This window comes from Pongo pygmaeus, chromosome 5 (genome assembly GCF_028885625.2).
Source record: "Pongo pygmaeus isolate AG05252 chromosome 5, NHGRI_mPonPyg2-v2.0_pri, whole genome shotgun sequence".
Classification (NCBI taxonomy): Eukaryota; Metazoa; Chordata; class Mammalia; order Primates; family Hominidae; genus Pongo; species Pongo pygmaeus.
The window spans coordinates 110,052,336-110,065,638 of record NC_072378.2 but is presented as its reverse complement, the minus strand read 5'-3'; the positions used below and the strand labels follow the sequence as shown (position 1 = coordinate 110,065,638).

General features: G+C 36.0%; 1 protein-coding gene across 11 annotated transcripts in view; it reads left to right on the top strand.

Moving 5' to 3' along the window:
- Nucleotides 1-11,994, top strand: part of WASF1 (WASP family member 1) — a 78,863-nt gene extending 66,869 nt beyond the window's left edge. For 6 of the 11 annotated variants that reach the window (XM_054490462.2, XM_054490465.2, XM_054490463.2 and 3 more), the window contains 6 exons: nt 3,117-3,270; nt 4,604-4,721; nt 6,228-6,400; nt 8,259-8,438; nt 9,598-10,226; nt 11,133-11,994. In XM_054490462.2, coding sequence (XP_054346437.1) covers nt 3,117-3,270; nt 4,604-4,721; nt 6,228-6,400; nt 8,259-8,438; nt 9,598-10,226; nt 11,133-11,290 — 1,412 coding nt within the window. In that variant the 3' untranslated portion in view covers nt 11,291-11,994. The remainder of the gene's footprint in view (nt 1-3,116; nt 3,271-4,603; nt 4,722-6,227; nt 6,401-8,258; nt 8,439-9,597; nt 10,227-11,132) is intronic. The other 5 variants (XM_054490467.2, XM_063666491.1, XM_054490469.1 and 2 more) reach the window with 1 other exon arrangement.
- Nucleotides 11,995-13,303: the final 1,309 nt, after the last annotated feature.

The following is a 13,303-nucleotide window of genomic DNA, read 5'->3' as shown; positions in this document are numbered from 1 at the left end:
TCTGTTTCCCCTTCAGCTCAACCCCTAGCAATCACTGATCTTCTGTCTGTATGGACTTGCCTGTATGGATTTGTCTGTATGGATCTGTCTGTATGGATATTTCATGTGAATGAATAGTACAGTATGTGGTCTTTTGTGACTGGCTTCTTTCTTTTAGCATAATGTTTTCAAGGTTCATTCATATAACATGTATTTATATTTCCCTGATGGCTAATGATGTTGAGTATCTTTTCATGTGCTTACAGGCCATTTGTATATCTTCTTTGGAGAAATGTCTATTTAGTTCCTTTGCCCATTTATAATTTGTATTATTCGTGTTTTTATTTTTGACTTGTTGGAATTCTGTGTATATTCTGGATCTAAATCCTTTATCAAATATATGATTTGCAAATATTTTCTCCCATTCTTTAGATTGTCTTTCTTGGTGGTATTCTTTGAAACGTGTGCATGTATCAATACATTAATTACGCCTCATGGAATCTTGAAATAAAATCATTGTTAGTGGTGAAAAAAATATTTTATGGTCATGCTTTCAAATACATAATTTATAGCCAAAATTTGTTTTTTAGATAACTCAGCTGTTTATAACTTAAATATAAATTTATGCCATCAAATAATAGAGAAATATACAGGCAGTTCTCATATGTAACAGAAATAAAAATCAACATTTAGTTTCAAAATATTGTTACATTTTAACAAATGTCTTAGACCCACCATTAAACTTGAAAGTGAAAATACAGATAACAGTAAATAAATTAACAGGTTTGTGTTAAAAAACAAATTTTAATATGTCAACAGCTATACTGTCAGAATTAAACATAGTTTCCTTTAAAATTTTGTGGAGCAGTGGGGGAAGAATTCAGAATCTAAAAGCTGAACTACTTAATTTGAAATTGTTTTGGAGAGGTTGTATTGAAGGAGTTTTCAGTTATTTAACCTAGGTTTTTTAATTCAGTGGGAATTAAAAAAAATAACATCATGTGTACAGTACTAAATAGCACAGTGTGGTGTCAGTTTTTTTAACCATTTTGTAGCAACTAAAAACTATCAATTTTGAAAATATTTTTAAATGAATTTTAAACAAAGGCTTGTACAATTATATTTAAGTCAATTATGTTTATAAACATTATACTCATTTATTGCTATATAATTCTATTTTATTAATATCAGATGTTATTGTTGGCAAGTGGAAGGGGCTTCACCACAATGGTCTGTTAATAATAAGACAAACGGTGAATGAGAGGAGTTGAAGGTAGAAAAGTACATCATGCTTATTAGTTTACATGTTTCTTATATCCTTTACCAAGGAAGTTTGGGGAGATTAAACACTAGGTTTCATCTTAATTACATACTTATTGATTAATAAGTGCGGCAGGAGAGTGGCAAGAATTGATCCACTTTGACTGCAGAAAGCACAAGCCACTTCTGACAGGGTCCTGAGAACAGTGTGTGGTATTGTGGCAAAAAGATTAGCCTCAAAGGTAGACAGATCTGACTTTTCTGTTCTGGCTCTGCTGTTTATTAACTGTTTATAACCTCAGGTCAGTTATATACTATTTCCTAGCCTTAGCTTTCTTACATTTCATAATGGAGTAATAATTACTGTCTTACTGAATTGTAAAGATGAAATGAAATGAAATTTAGTAAAACCATCTAGCACATATAGTATGTACTCATTAAATACTGTATCTCCAGTGCCACTTTTTAGTGATAGTGGGGAAAAACTTTTTGCTTCTCTGCATTTTATTTTAGTATTTATAAGTGTGTTACAGGTCATGCAGCAGTGGAATTGCTAGAAATGCAATTATGGTGCCACCGTTGCAGAGCCAGCCTATTGTACCTCCTGTGCCATTGGTCCCATGTTCATGTTGAGTGAATTTACTTGAGGAGATGATAGGAATATTATTTTAAGGAGAAGGATAACTTAAGAATTGCTGGCTGGACGTGGTGGCTCACACCTGTAATCCCATCACTTTGGGAGGCTGAGGTGGGCAGATCACGAGGTCAGGAGTTCAAGACCACCAGGGCCAACATAGTGAAACCTCATCTCTACTAAAAATTAAAAAAAAATTAGTCGGCCATGGTGGCAGGTGCCTGTAGTCCCAGCTACTTGGGAAGCTGAGGCAGGAGAATTGCTTGAACCCGGGAGGAAGAGGCTTCAGTGAGCCGAGATCACACCACTGCACTCCAGCCTGGGTGACACAGCGAGACTCTGTCTCAAAAAAAAAAAAAAAAAAAAAAGAATTGTTAGGATTGTTATACTGACCTTGCTATGTTATAGGGCATTTGTCTGTATACTTAAGGCCATATTAAACATCTAAGAAATTACCTTATTTTTTAATATCGGGATATCACTGTAAGAGTTAAGAATGCAGCATTGTTGTATATTTTTTATTTTAACATGCTGCACAGTTCAAAATAAATGAAGTTATTTTTAAATCATATATGTTATGGGGCCGTGCTAGTTACCGGGAATACTAATGTGCAAGATAGTCTGAGTCTTCAAGAGCTTATAGTTAGGTAGAAATCCTTATAGTACAGATAAAAGATAAGTGAAAAAGAGAATAATATAGATCACCTAATACTTAAAAGTATTTCCTTTACAGTAAAGTTTGTTTTAACTTGATAGTACACATACAATATTTATAGTATACATAGCATAGAGGTTAACAGCATGTTTAGCCCACAATGCCACTAATAAGTAAGTAAGTCCTTTCGGAGTTACTGGTGTAAGCTATAAAAAGGAATAAAGGGAGATGGAAAAGAAGATTATAGGAGAAGAGAAGCTAAGTTGGTGGGGGCCCATGATGGCAGGTAGAAGAAAGAAAAAGGTATATTTGGTTGAAATGTAGATATGTTTCAGGTGTCATTACGGCCCTCTGAGCCTTCGAAATCAAAGGTTAATTAAAACCTATCTGATTGGGAAAATTAGGCACAGAATGATACGGGCAAATATAATGAAGAACATTTAAAATATGGTTTCTGATTCATAAGCCACAAAGGTCACAGTCTCTTGAGCCATGCTGACTTTTAGACAAATAAAGTATGTGAATTTGCCCTTATGTTAAATCATCCTAGTAAAATAAAATAAAATGAATTCTTGATTTCTGTTCTAGTGTCTTTGCAAGATATAACAATGAGGAAAGCTTTCCGAAGTTCTACAATTCAAGACCAGCAGCTTTTCGATCGCAAGACTTTGCCTATTCCATTACAGGAGACGTACGATGTTTGTGAACAGCCTCCACCTCTCAATATACTCACTCCTTATAGGTAGGTAGGTTAATAAATAGTAGCCCTATTATTTATCTCAGACTTCAGATTGAAATGCTAAATCCCCAAACATTCTTTATTTCATTGGGCTTCTAGCCAACACGGAGAGCCCTCTCTGTCCACCACCTTTGGAAAACCTTTGCTTTTATTCACTGGATGAATTCCTAAGATTCTGGCATACAAAAGACAAGACGTATTTAAAAGAGTTGTTTTGAAAAGTTAAGAAAAGCCACTGGTAAACTTATTAATATAAAGAGATAAGGAGTTATTATTGTCCTTTTAATTTAATTTTTAATCAAATGGAAAAAGCTCAAAATTCTGTCCTACTAACAAAATAAACATTATAATTTTTGCTTGTTTTGTCTACTCTTTTTTTTTTTTTTGAGGCAGAGTCTCGCTTTGTCACCCAGGCTTACTGCAAGCTCCGCCTCCTGGGTTCATGTCATTTTCCTGCCTCAGCCTACTGAGTAGCTGGGACTACAGGCGCCTGCCACCAAGCCCAGCTAAATTTTTATATTTTTAGTAGAGATGGGGTTTCACTGTGTTAGCCAGGATGATCTCGATCTGACCTCGTGATCCACCCGCCTCGGCCTCCCAAAGTGCTGGGATTACAGGCGTGAGCCACTGCGCCCGGCCTGTTTCGTCTACTCTTGATTCGATTTGTATACATTAACTTCTTACGTAATGAATAGGTAGTACCTTTTTAAAATGCTTTTTACTACTTAGAATAAAATCTGGAATTATTTAGCCTTTCTTTGAAGTTCTTTCACATGGTTTGTTAAATGGGTAATTTAAGATGTACAACACATCCTGAATAAAATAGTATTCAGAGAGTTATTTGAAATTGTAAGTCAGTGTGCAGATAATTAGATATAAATGTGACTGTTAGAATGACTATTACGTGATGTCTTTTGGATTTAGTAAGGTAATAAATAAATCATAGTATTGGCAGAAACTGCAAAATTTCTCTCTTGTAGATGATGTTACTGTCTTTTCAGGCTTTTATCTTTGGCAGAGCTATTTGTAATTATTGGAATTGCCCAAAGGACTTTTTAGAAAATTTGGGATTCAGCAGAAGTTAGGGATGAAAATTGCCCAGCTATACTTTAAATTATTAGTACTAACTTGGAAAAGCATCTGGTTTACCACTTTTCTTTGTTTCCTCATATTTGTGAGAAATTTTCTTTTGGTGCAATATTCAGTTTTATTTTGGCACTGTTTTAACATGCTGTATTTTATTAATGTAAGAGGATAAACATTTTAGTGAAATTATTTCTATTCTGATTGCCTAAGTCTCACTAATGTGTGTTTTAACTGATATTTTATATTTCAGAGATGATGGTAAAGAAGGTCTGAAGTTTTATACCAATCCTTCATATTTCTTTGATCTATGGAAAGAAAAAATGTTGCAAGATACAGAGGATAAGAGGAAGGAAAAGAGGAAGCAGAAGGTATTACAAGAGATTAAAAAATTGAGGTTAATTTTTGTATATTTGTGTTTTGTTGCATATATTGAACTTCATTAATCTTGTATTTTGACAGTTTTATTTTATTGGGTCCATATAGTTAAATACTGAAGTCTTTATAACTCCACAGAAAGAACACAGTCTGATGGGGAGCAGATGAGCAATTAGATTATTAGAGTATGGCATAATAAGTGCCATAGCAGAGGTATGCATAAAGGGTTTAGATAACACAAAATAGCATCTACTTTAGCTAGCAGGCAGGGTAAACATTTCCCACAAAGCTTATAATGAATCTTGAGGAACAGATAGGAGTTAGGTGTACCAAGGAAGAGAGGAACATTTTGGCAAGAAGGAGCAATGGAATCTTGTACAGATATTGGTAACGTAGATTAAGCTAATATTTTCTTGCTACCGAGCACATCCTAAACATTTCTCTCCTAAATGTTTTGGAGAGTTTATTATATTCACATGAAATTTCTGTTATTTCTATTGTCATTTTCCACTTTCTAATAAAATTCACTTGTATCTGCTTTATATTTCATGTTAATGATAACTGAAAACACAGAAGGATGAAGCAAGGTTAGATTTAGGCTGAATTATGAAGGAGGCAAATTCTGTCTTTGTCATCTCTCTGGTTCTCCTGTAGCTATCTCTGCTTTCCCTACTCCCTGTATAATGCCATTGTATTGTCTTCTTTGCTAGATGGTAACCCAGTGTCCTAGCTAACATTTGCAAACTGGTGACTGGCAAGCCAGATTATGCCTGTAGGGAGTGTTTTGTTTGCCAAACACAGAGGTTTTTAAATTTTGGAACTGGAGTGCCTGAGATGGACGTATCTGTCTAGCTCACCGCATGCCCCATCTTACACCTAACTGGCTTCATTCATGTATGTTATCCGCTTGGCCGCTTTGGGCGTTTGCATTTGTTACACTTACTGTAGCCCTTTCTGTACTTTCTCCCCCAGTTTTGAATCACTTTTTGTTTTATTGTTTAAAGACAATGATTTCTGTTGAGTGATATAGTTATTATGGGTTAATTAGATAATTGGATTTTTTTCTAATATGTTGGCTAGCTAATCAGTTACTTCCCAGATAACATAACCTTAGTAAATTGTTATGTTTTGATTAGAGGTAGACAATGCCATTCATCGTAGAAATGTCAAACTAATGCCTGTGGAGCAAGGGTTCATGAGTCTTTTTTCACCTGAAAGACTTTCTGACCTCAAATTGTATTCTTTAGGCATACTATTTTGTGTCTGGTGCATCAGTTCAAATTAGGGGTTAAACAAAACATGGCAGGAAACTGGGATTACAGCAAACTGCCTAAGATTTAACTCTGAATGTACAAGTGAACCATTTCTGTGTTACTTTTACTGTATTATGATGACATTGTCTTTTTCAGTGTTGTTAGAGTTTTATTTTGATTGTTATAACCTCTTTTTTAAAAATTAGCACTTAAGCATTTGACTTTGTTTCAATACATCTGTTATAGCAGAAAAATCTAGATCGTCCTCATGAACCAGAAAAAGTGCCAAGAGCACCTCATGACAGGCGGCGAGAATGGCAGAAGCTGGCCCAAGGTCCAGAGCTGGCTGAAGATGATGCTAATCTCTTACATAAGCATATTGAAGTTGCTAATGGCCCAGCCTCTCATTTTGAAACAAGGTTTCTTTGCTTTTGTTGTTTTTTTTTTAATGATAAAACATTGGCTTTATTTGTAATATCTGTACTTCTAAGTCGTGAGTCCTAAACTATTGAACAGGCAGGCCCTGTTATAAATATAGACATTATTTCAAGATCCTGACCACTGTGAGCCTACTAAAGTCAGGCTTTGAGCAGGTCATTTTCATACCTGGACCTTAGTTTTGTCATCTTAGAAAGAGGTGGTTGGAGTGGCTGATCTTTAGGGTCGTTTTAGCTTTAGTGTGACGTCTCAGTAGCCTCTCGATATTTCAGGCACAGTCTGCTAGAATTTTGTAATAAAAGTGTAGGGTCTGGGATTTTTTTGAAATACTGTTGATTTATTGCATATAAAATAGGAGTGAAGAAGGGGTTCTGTTTTGTTCCTTTTACTTTCCCCTGACTTCCTTTCTTTGCCACATCGCCCACCTCAGATATATTAGGACTTTCAAACAGAAGTATTGATCCCTTTTGTAGAAAAGATTTTTTCCTTTCTCAGTGGCCAGGGGCCCTAACTAAATAACATACTACCAGCAAACACATTAAACTGACGTCTGTCTCTGAAGACATTTATTTGGGTATAGTCATACGTTTGTTTGTTTGCTTGTTTGTTTTGAGGCAGAATCTTGCTCTGTCGCCCAGGCTGGAGTGCATATGATCTCAGTTCACTGCAACCTCTGCCTCCTGGGTTCAAGTGATTCTTCCACCTCAGCCTCCCAAGTAGCTGGGATTACAGGCACACGCCACCATGCCCAGCTAATTTTTGTATTTTTAGTAGAGATGGGGTCTCACCATGTTGGCCAGGCTGGTCTTGACCTCATGACCTCAAGTGATCTGCCTGTCTCAGCCTCCCAAAGTGCTGGGATTGCATGCGTGAGCCAGTGTGCGCAGTCTAGTCATATGATTTTTTTAATGGAAAAGAGCTTAAAGTTTCCTTTTAAGTAATATACATATAAATGATTGGGCCATAAGTGTGCAACCTCTTGACCTATTTTAGGAGAAATATACTTCTGGGAGATACTATTTATCTGTATTACTGAAAGAATTGACGTTAAAAAATTAATAAACTATAGACATTTATTTCTACTACAGTTGAGTAATTAAGGTACTTATCTGACTCACTAAATACAATAATTTCTGACTTGCTGTGTGCACATCTGTTAAATCCAACTTTGTCCCCAGAATGTACTAGCAAATATTTATAAATCTTAACATGTTCGAGGTATCTAAAATTTTGCTTACATCTAAGTCACATGTTGCTATGTTACTCAGCTATTTTCTGAGTACCCTTGCACCTTTGAAAACAGCAGAAGGACAGAAACAATATGGCTAGCCACCTCTGTGCTGCTAGTATCTGGGAGGCCTTTCTCTCTGGTGCAAGACTTTAGAAGTCATTTAAGTTTAAGAGCACACTGAGATATACTAGTAGTAGAAAACTCATTTTCCTATTGTACCTTTCTGTCATTGGCATCTTCTTGTAAAAAACTGAAATAGAGGCAGATAGCTTTCCACACAATTTGCTAAAAGTTAATTATTTTCTTGTTTATTAGATTACGTATGTAATGCTTTTCATCCTGTGAGTTGAATTAGTATTCTGTTATAAAATAATAAAATAACTGATGGTCATCATAGTACATCTCTAAATCAACAAGTAAGGGTTACATTGTGAGCAGCATTCTTTGTTTTAAAAGCAGGATTAATGTAATACATTTCTGAAACTTTCTTAAAAATAGTTAAAATATTGGCATTGAAAGGATAAACTTTAAATATTTAATATTTCATGTAGAACTCTTTCCTCCCAATAATTCAAGAAAAATTCACTGATACTATATATTTCTTTTAGACCTCAGACATACGTGGATCATATGGATGGATCTTACTCACTTTCTGCCTTGCCATTTAGTCAGATGAGTGAGCTTCTGACTAGAGCTGAGGAAAGGGTATTAGTCAGACCACATGAACCACCTCCGCCTCCACCAATGCATGGAGCAGGAGAGGCAAAACCGATACCCACCTGTATCAGGTATGTTGGAACAAGCATATGATGTTTTATCTTAGGAGTCAGTAAGCTTTTTCTTTCAAGGATGATATAGTAAGTATTTTTGGCTTTCGGGCCTTACAGTTTTTGTCACAAGTACTCAATTCTGCCATTGTTGCATGAAAGCCACCATAGACTATACATAAACAAATGAATGTGTCTGTGTTTAAATAAAGTCTATTTATAAAAACAGGGAGCAGGTCAGATTTGGTCTGTGGGACATTATTTGTAATCTTCTGGTTAGAGCTGACACACTCTCCTAGGAAAATTTAGCTAATAAGAATTTAAAGATTAAAGCCTGTTTCATTTTATTATAGTGTTGTTATCAAGCATATCATGTGCAGTGTATTAAGAAAAATTAAGGATTTTTTGGAATGTGGGTAACAGTCTAAGAAATGGGAACCAAAGATGTGATTATTAATCCTAATTTGGTATTAAGGAAAATACTTAAAGAATTTCAGAGAGGATTGGCAGTTGCTTATAATAATCTTTCAGTAAAGCTGTTTGGAAGTTTAATCTTGTCAGTTATTATCCAAATGATAAATTTCTAATAGAGAAATATTAGGGAAATTTTCTAATAGAGATATAGAGATCAGCTTTACAATTTTCAGTTAAAAATCCAGTTTTCTATCACTGACTCATTTGGTGTTCCATCCTCAGGAAAAGAGAGAGCTGTAAATTTCTTTTTGTGGTTTGTAATTAGCTGTCATTGATTTAACTGAAATAGCATATGATGAGACTTAATAGTTTCAGTATAAATACAGCATTGTATTGGCCACAAGTATTGCTACAAAATTGCATTATGATCAATGTTGAGTCATTACAGAGACTCCTGTCAGTATAGAATTGAGCATTTTATTTATTAAAGTAAGCATAAAATATCTGAGTGGATACAAAAGTTGCATGAGAGAATGAGACTATTTAGACTATTACAAACCAAAGCACCACTCATTAATTTTTTTGTTGATGTGCTTTTAGTTCTTTTTTTTTCTAAATACTGTTGAAGATGTTAAATTTCTATAGGAGCATGTTAATGGATCTATTTTGATATAATTACTGATAGTCGTTTATAGTTTGTGTGGTTAGATTTTCTCTTTAGGCTTTTCTCTTTTAATAACTTGCTAGAATCTCTTTGTCATTTCAGTTCTGCTACAGGTTTGATAGAAAATCGCCCTCAGTCACCAGCTACAGGCAGAACACCTGTGTTTGTGAGCCCCACTCCCCCACCTCCTCCACCACCTCTTCCATCTGCCTTGTCAACTTCCTCATTAAGAGCTTCAATGACTTCAACTCCTCCCCCTCCAGTACCTCCCCCACCTCCACCTCCAGCCACTGCTTTGCAAGCTCCAGCAGTACCACCGCCTCCAGCTCCTCTTCAGATTGCCCCTGGAGTTCTTCACCCAGCTCCTCCTCCAATTGCACCTCCTCTAGTACAGCCCTCTCCACCAGTAGCTAGAGCTGCCCCAGTATGTGAGACTGTACCAGTTCATCCACTCCCACAAGGTGAAGTTCAGGGGCTGCCTCCACCCCCACCACCGCCTCCTCTGCCTCCACCTGGCATTCGACCATCATCACCTGTCACAGTTACAGCTCTTGCTCATCCTCCCTCTGGGCTACATCCAACTCCATCTACTGCCCCAGGTCCCCATGTTCCATTAATGCCTCCATCTCCTCCATCACAAGTTATACCTGCTTCTGAGCCAAAGCGCCATCCATCAACCCTACCTGTAATCAGTGATGCCAGGAGTGTGCTACTGGAAGCAATACGAAAAGGTAATTTTCTCAGCTCCATGAAAAGCATTGCTATAGTAGCATTGGAAACTTTCTAAATATTTAAGACAAAAATGTGTTCCTTATCTATAAAATTTTAGGTGATCATGTTTGTGTACAAATGGCCTTAGAAAGTAAAGCTATATCCAACTTATATTTAAAATTATTTTCCAGAAAATAGATCACATTTGATCATTTTATTTTCATGCTTTGTAGGTATCCTTAAAATGTTTATTGAGTGAATGAGAAATTTAATATATCAGACTTAAATGTTATAGAACATTTAATTAAAACCCTTTATATTATGCTTAATGTGTATATTAACTCCTTTAAAAATGGTATTTTCTTCAGTTAAGGCTGTTCATATCGGGTATCCATGACACTTGCTCTACCAGATGCCTTTAAAGGAGTGAGTTTCCTCCCTTAGTAACAAAAGGAAAGACTTCTCATATTCATTCATTTATTGTCATTATTTCCTAAGCAATGACTATAGGCCAGGCACTGAGCATATAGAATGAATAATAGTGCCTTTCCCTCAAATACAATGGATAATGAAGCCACAGAAAATATATTCAACAATGTTTAATTTATTTGACTATTGAGGTGATAGAAGAAATGTACCACCTCATTAATTTTTTAGGGGGTGGTGAGCAGGGAGGTATAGTAGACCATGATGGATAAATAAACTGTAGATACCTACTGGGATACCTGGTAAGTTTTACCAACTAATAACACAGATAACATAAAGATTTAATGCCTCTCTCAGTATGATTTCTTCACATTCTTTTCTGATCTTTTTATTTTCCTGTAAGTATTTCTCATGTGTATTTGATTTTATTCCAGAAATATTAATAATATCTAGTATCTAGTATTTTGATTTAAATGAATGGTTTGGATTCACTGTATCAGGTATTCAGCTACGCAAAGTAGAAGAGCAGCGTGAACAGGAAGCTAAGCATGAACGCATTGAAAACGATGTTGCCACCATCCTGTCTCGCCGTATTGCTGTTGAATATAGTGATTCGGAAGATGATTCAGAATTTGATGAAGTGGATTGGTTGGAGTAAGAAAAATGCATTGATAAATATTACAAAACTGAATGCAGATGTCCTTTGTGGTGCTTGTTCCTTGAAAATGTTTGGTCATTCTAGTGTTTTGCTTTCTTTTCCTTATAATAAATGACCCTTTTCCTCCATAACTTTTGATTTCTAAGGAAAATATTAGCATACATTTCAAACTAAATGTTTTACAGTGGCTTATCTTTTTTTTCCCCCTGAAAAGACTAATTTGGTCAAATAAACCACTAAGTATTAAGCATGGACAGCTGTTGTTAGAGTAGCAGATTCAGTTTTTTGATATATCTTAATTGTGTACTTTGTGAATTTTAATTTAAAGAAAGCAACTGAAATTGAAATCTTGAGGGCAGCTGTATCTATTAATGAGCCTTATTCCATTTCCTGATGTTTTAAAAGAAGAAACACTGCCTTGATTATATGAATACACTCAGAAAGTACATTTAGCTTGTAGTGTTGAATTCTCTTAAAGGAATGCTTGAATTTTTTCATTAATTGTTTTATTGTTTTTATATACTTGCCTTATTTGAATGTTTAGCAGTATCCCCTTCCCACTTATATATTGTGTGATATGATTTTGCTTGCCTATAGGAGTTAAAAACTTTTCCATGTGAAATACTCTGACTTAAACATACATGTAACTTACATAACTGTTAAGAATAACAGTCTGATTTAATAAATGGTTCATTTTAAAAGTTCATCAGTGTTGCTCTTTGAATAAAATGATTTATCATAATTTATCAAATACTGTATGGTAGGCTTTAAATAGTGAATGAAAATTTAAAATACACTTAAGCTACATCATTTCCTCTTAATTGCACAGCTTCATATTGTCTACTGTGTAAGGTAGCTTTTATGTCATTTTCCCCCTAAGTTCATAAACTCTATATTTCTCAACTGCTTGTGGTTTTAAATTAAAACCTCAACTTGTCATCTAATTTCAGCATACCTTAATTTCAGTTTAACAGTGTTCTTGAAATTATGTTTTGCAGCCAGGCATGGTGGCTCATGCCTGTAATCCTAACACTTTGGGAGGCTGAGGCTGGTGGATCACTTGAGCCTGGGAGTTTGAGACCAGCCTGGGCAACATGGCGAGAACCCCGTCTCTACAAAAAAATACAAAAATTAGCCAGGCGTGGTGGGGTGTGCCTGTAGTCCCAGCTACTTGGGAGCCTGGGGTGGGAGGATCACTTGAGCCTGGGGAGGTTGAGGCTGCAGTGAGCTGAGATCATGCCACTGCATTCCAGCCTGGGCAGAGTGAGACCCTGTCTGGGAAAAAAAAAAAAAAAAATTCTATTTTGCAATGATAAAATGAGTTAATGTTTGCACAGCTTAGATTTAGGGGTGAAGGGGAAGCACCATTAATATCAGATTACTTCATTTGAAGAAACAACTCAATGAAGTTTGGGTAAGTTGATTGTAAAAGTGACTGTAGTCTTCAGCCTTGCTTATATCTACTCCTTTTGCAGTACAATTTCCAGTTCTTCCCATCGAGAGGTGAGTTCTGTTCCATGTCCTTGAATCTGGGTGTCCCTGAAACTTGCTTCAGCTAATACTAGCATGTAGTAAAAGTGACATTGTGCCAGTTCTAAGCCTGGGTCTCAAGAAACCTTGCAAGCTTTAGCTTTCTCTCCCTGCATCTCCCTACCTCCCTCTCTCAAACCTGTCTCTGCCGTGAGAATAATCCCAAGCTAGCCTGGCTGAAGATCAGAAACTTCATGGGGGAGAGGTATCTCAGGTGAGACCATCACAGACCAGCCAAGCCCAAACTCGCTTGCTGATGGTAGACAGATAAGCAAGCCTGGACAAGGTTCGCCTAGACTAGCCCAGCCCAGCCCAGTCCACTGATTCAAAATTCATGAGCAAAAATAAATGCTTATTGTCTTACACCTAAGTTTTGAGCTGCCAGCATTATTGTGGCAATAGTTGATATGTGAGGTCACTTAGTAACTTGATAATTTGGAGGAGGCTATTTAGGCAGATAACTAATGACCTGTAATCTTCATA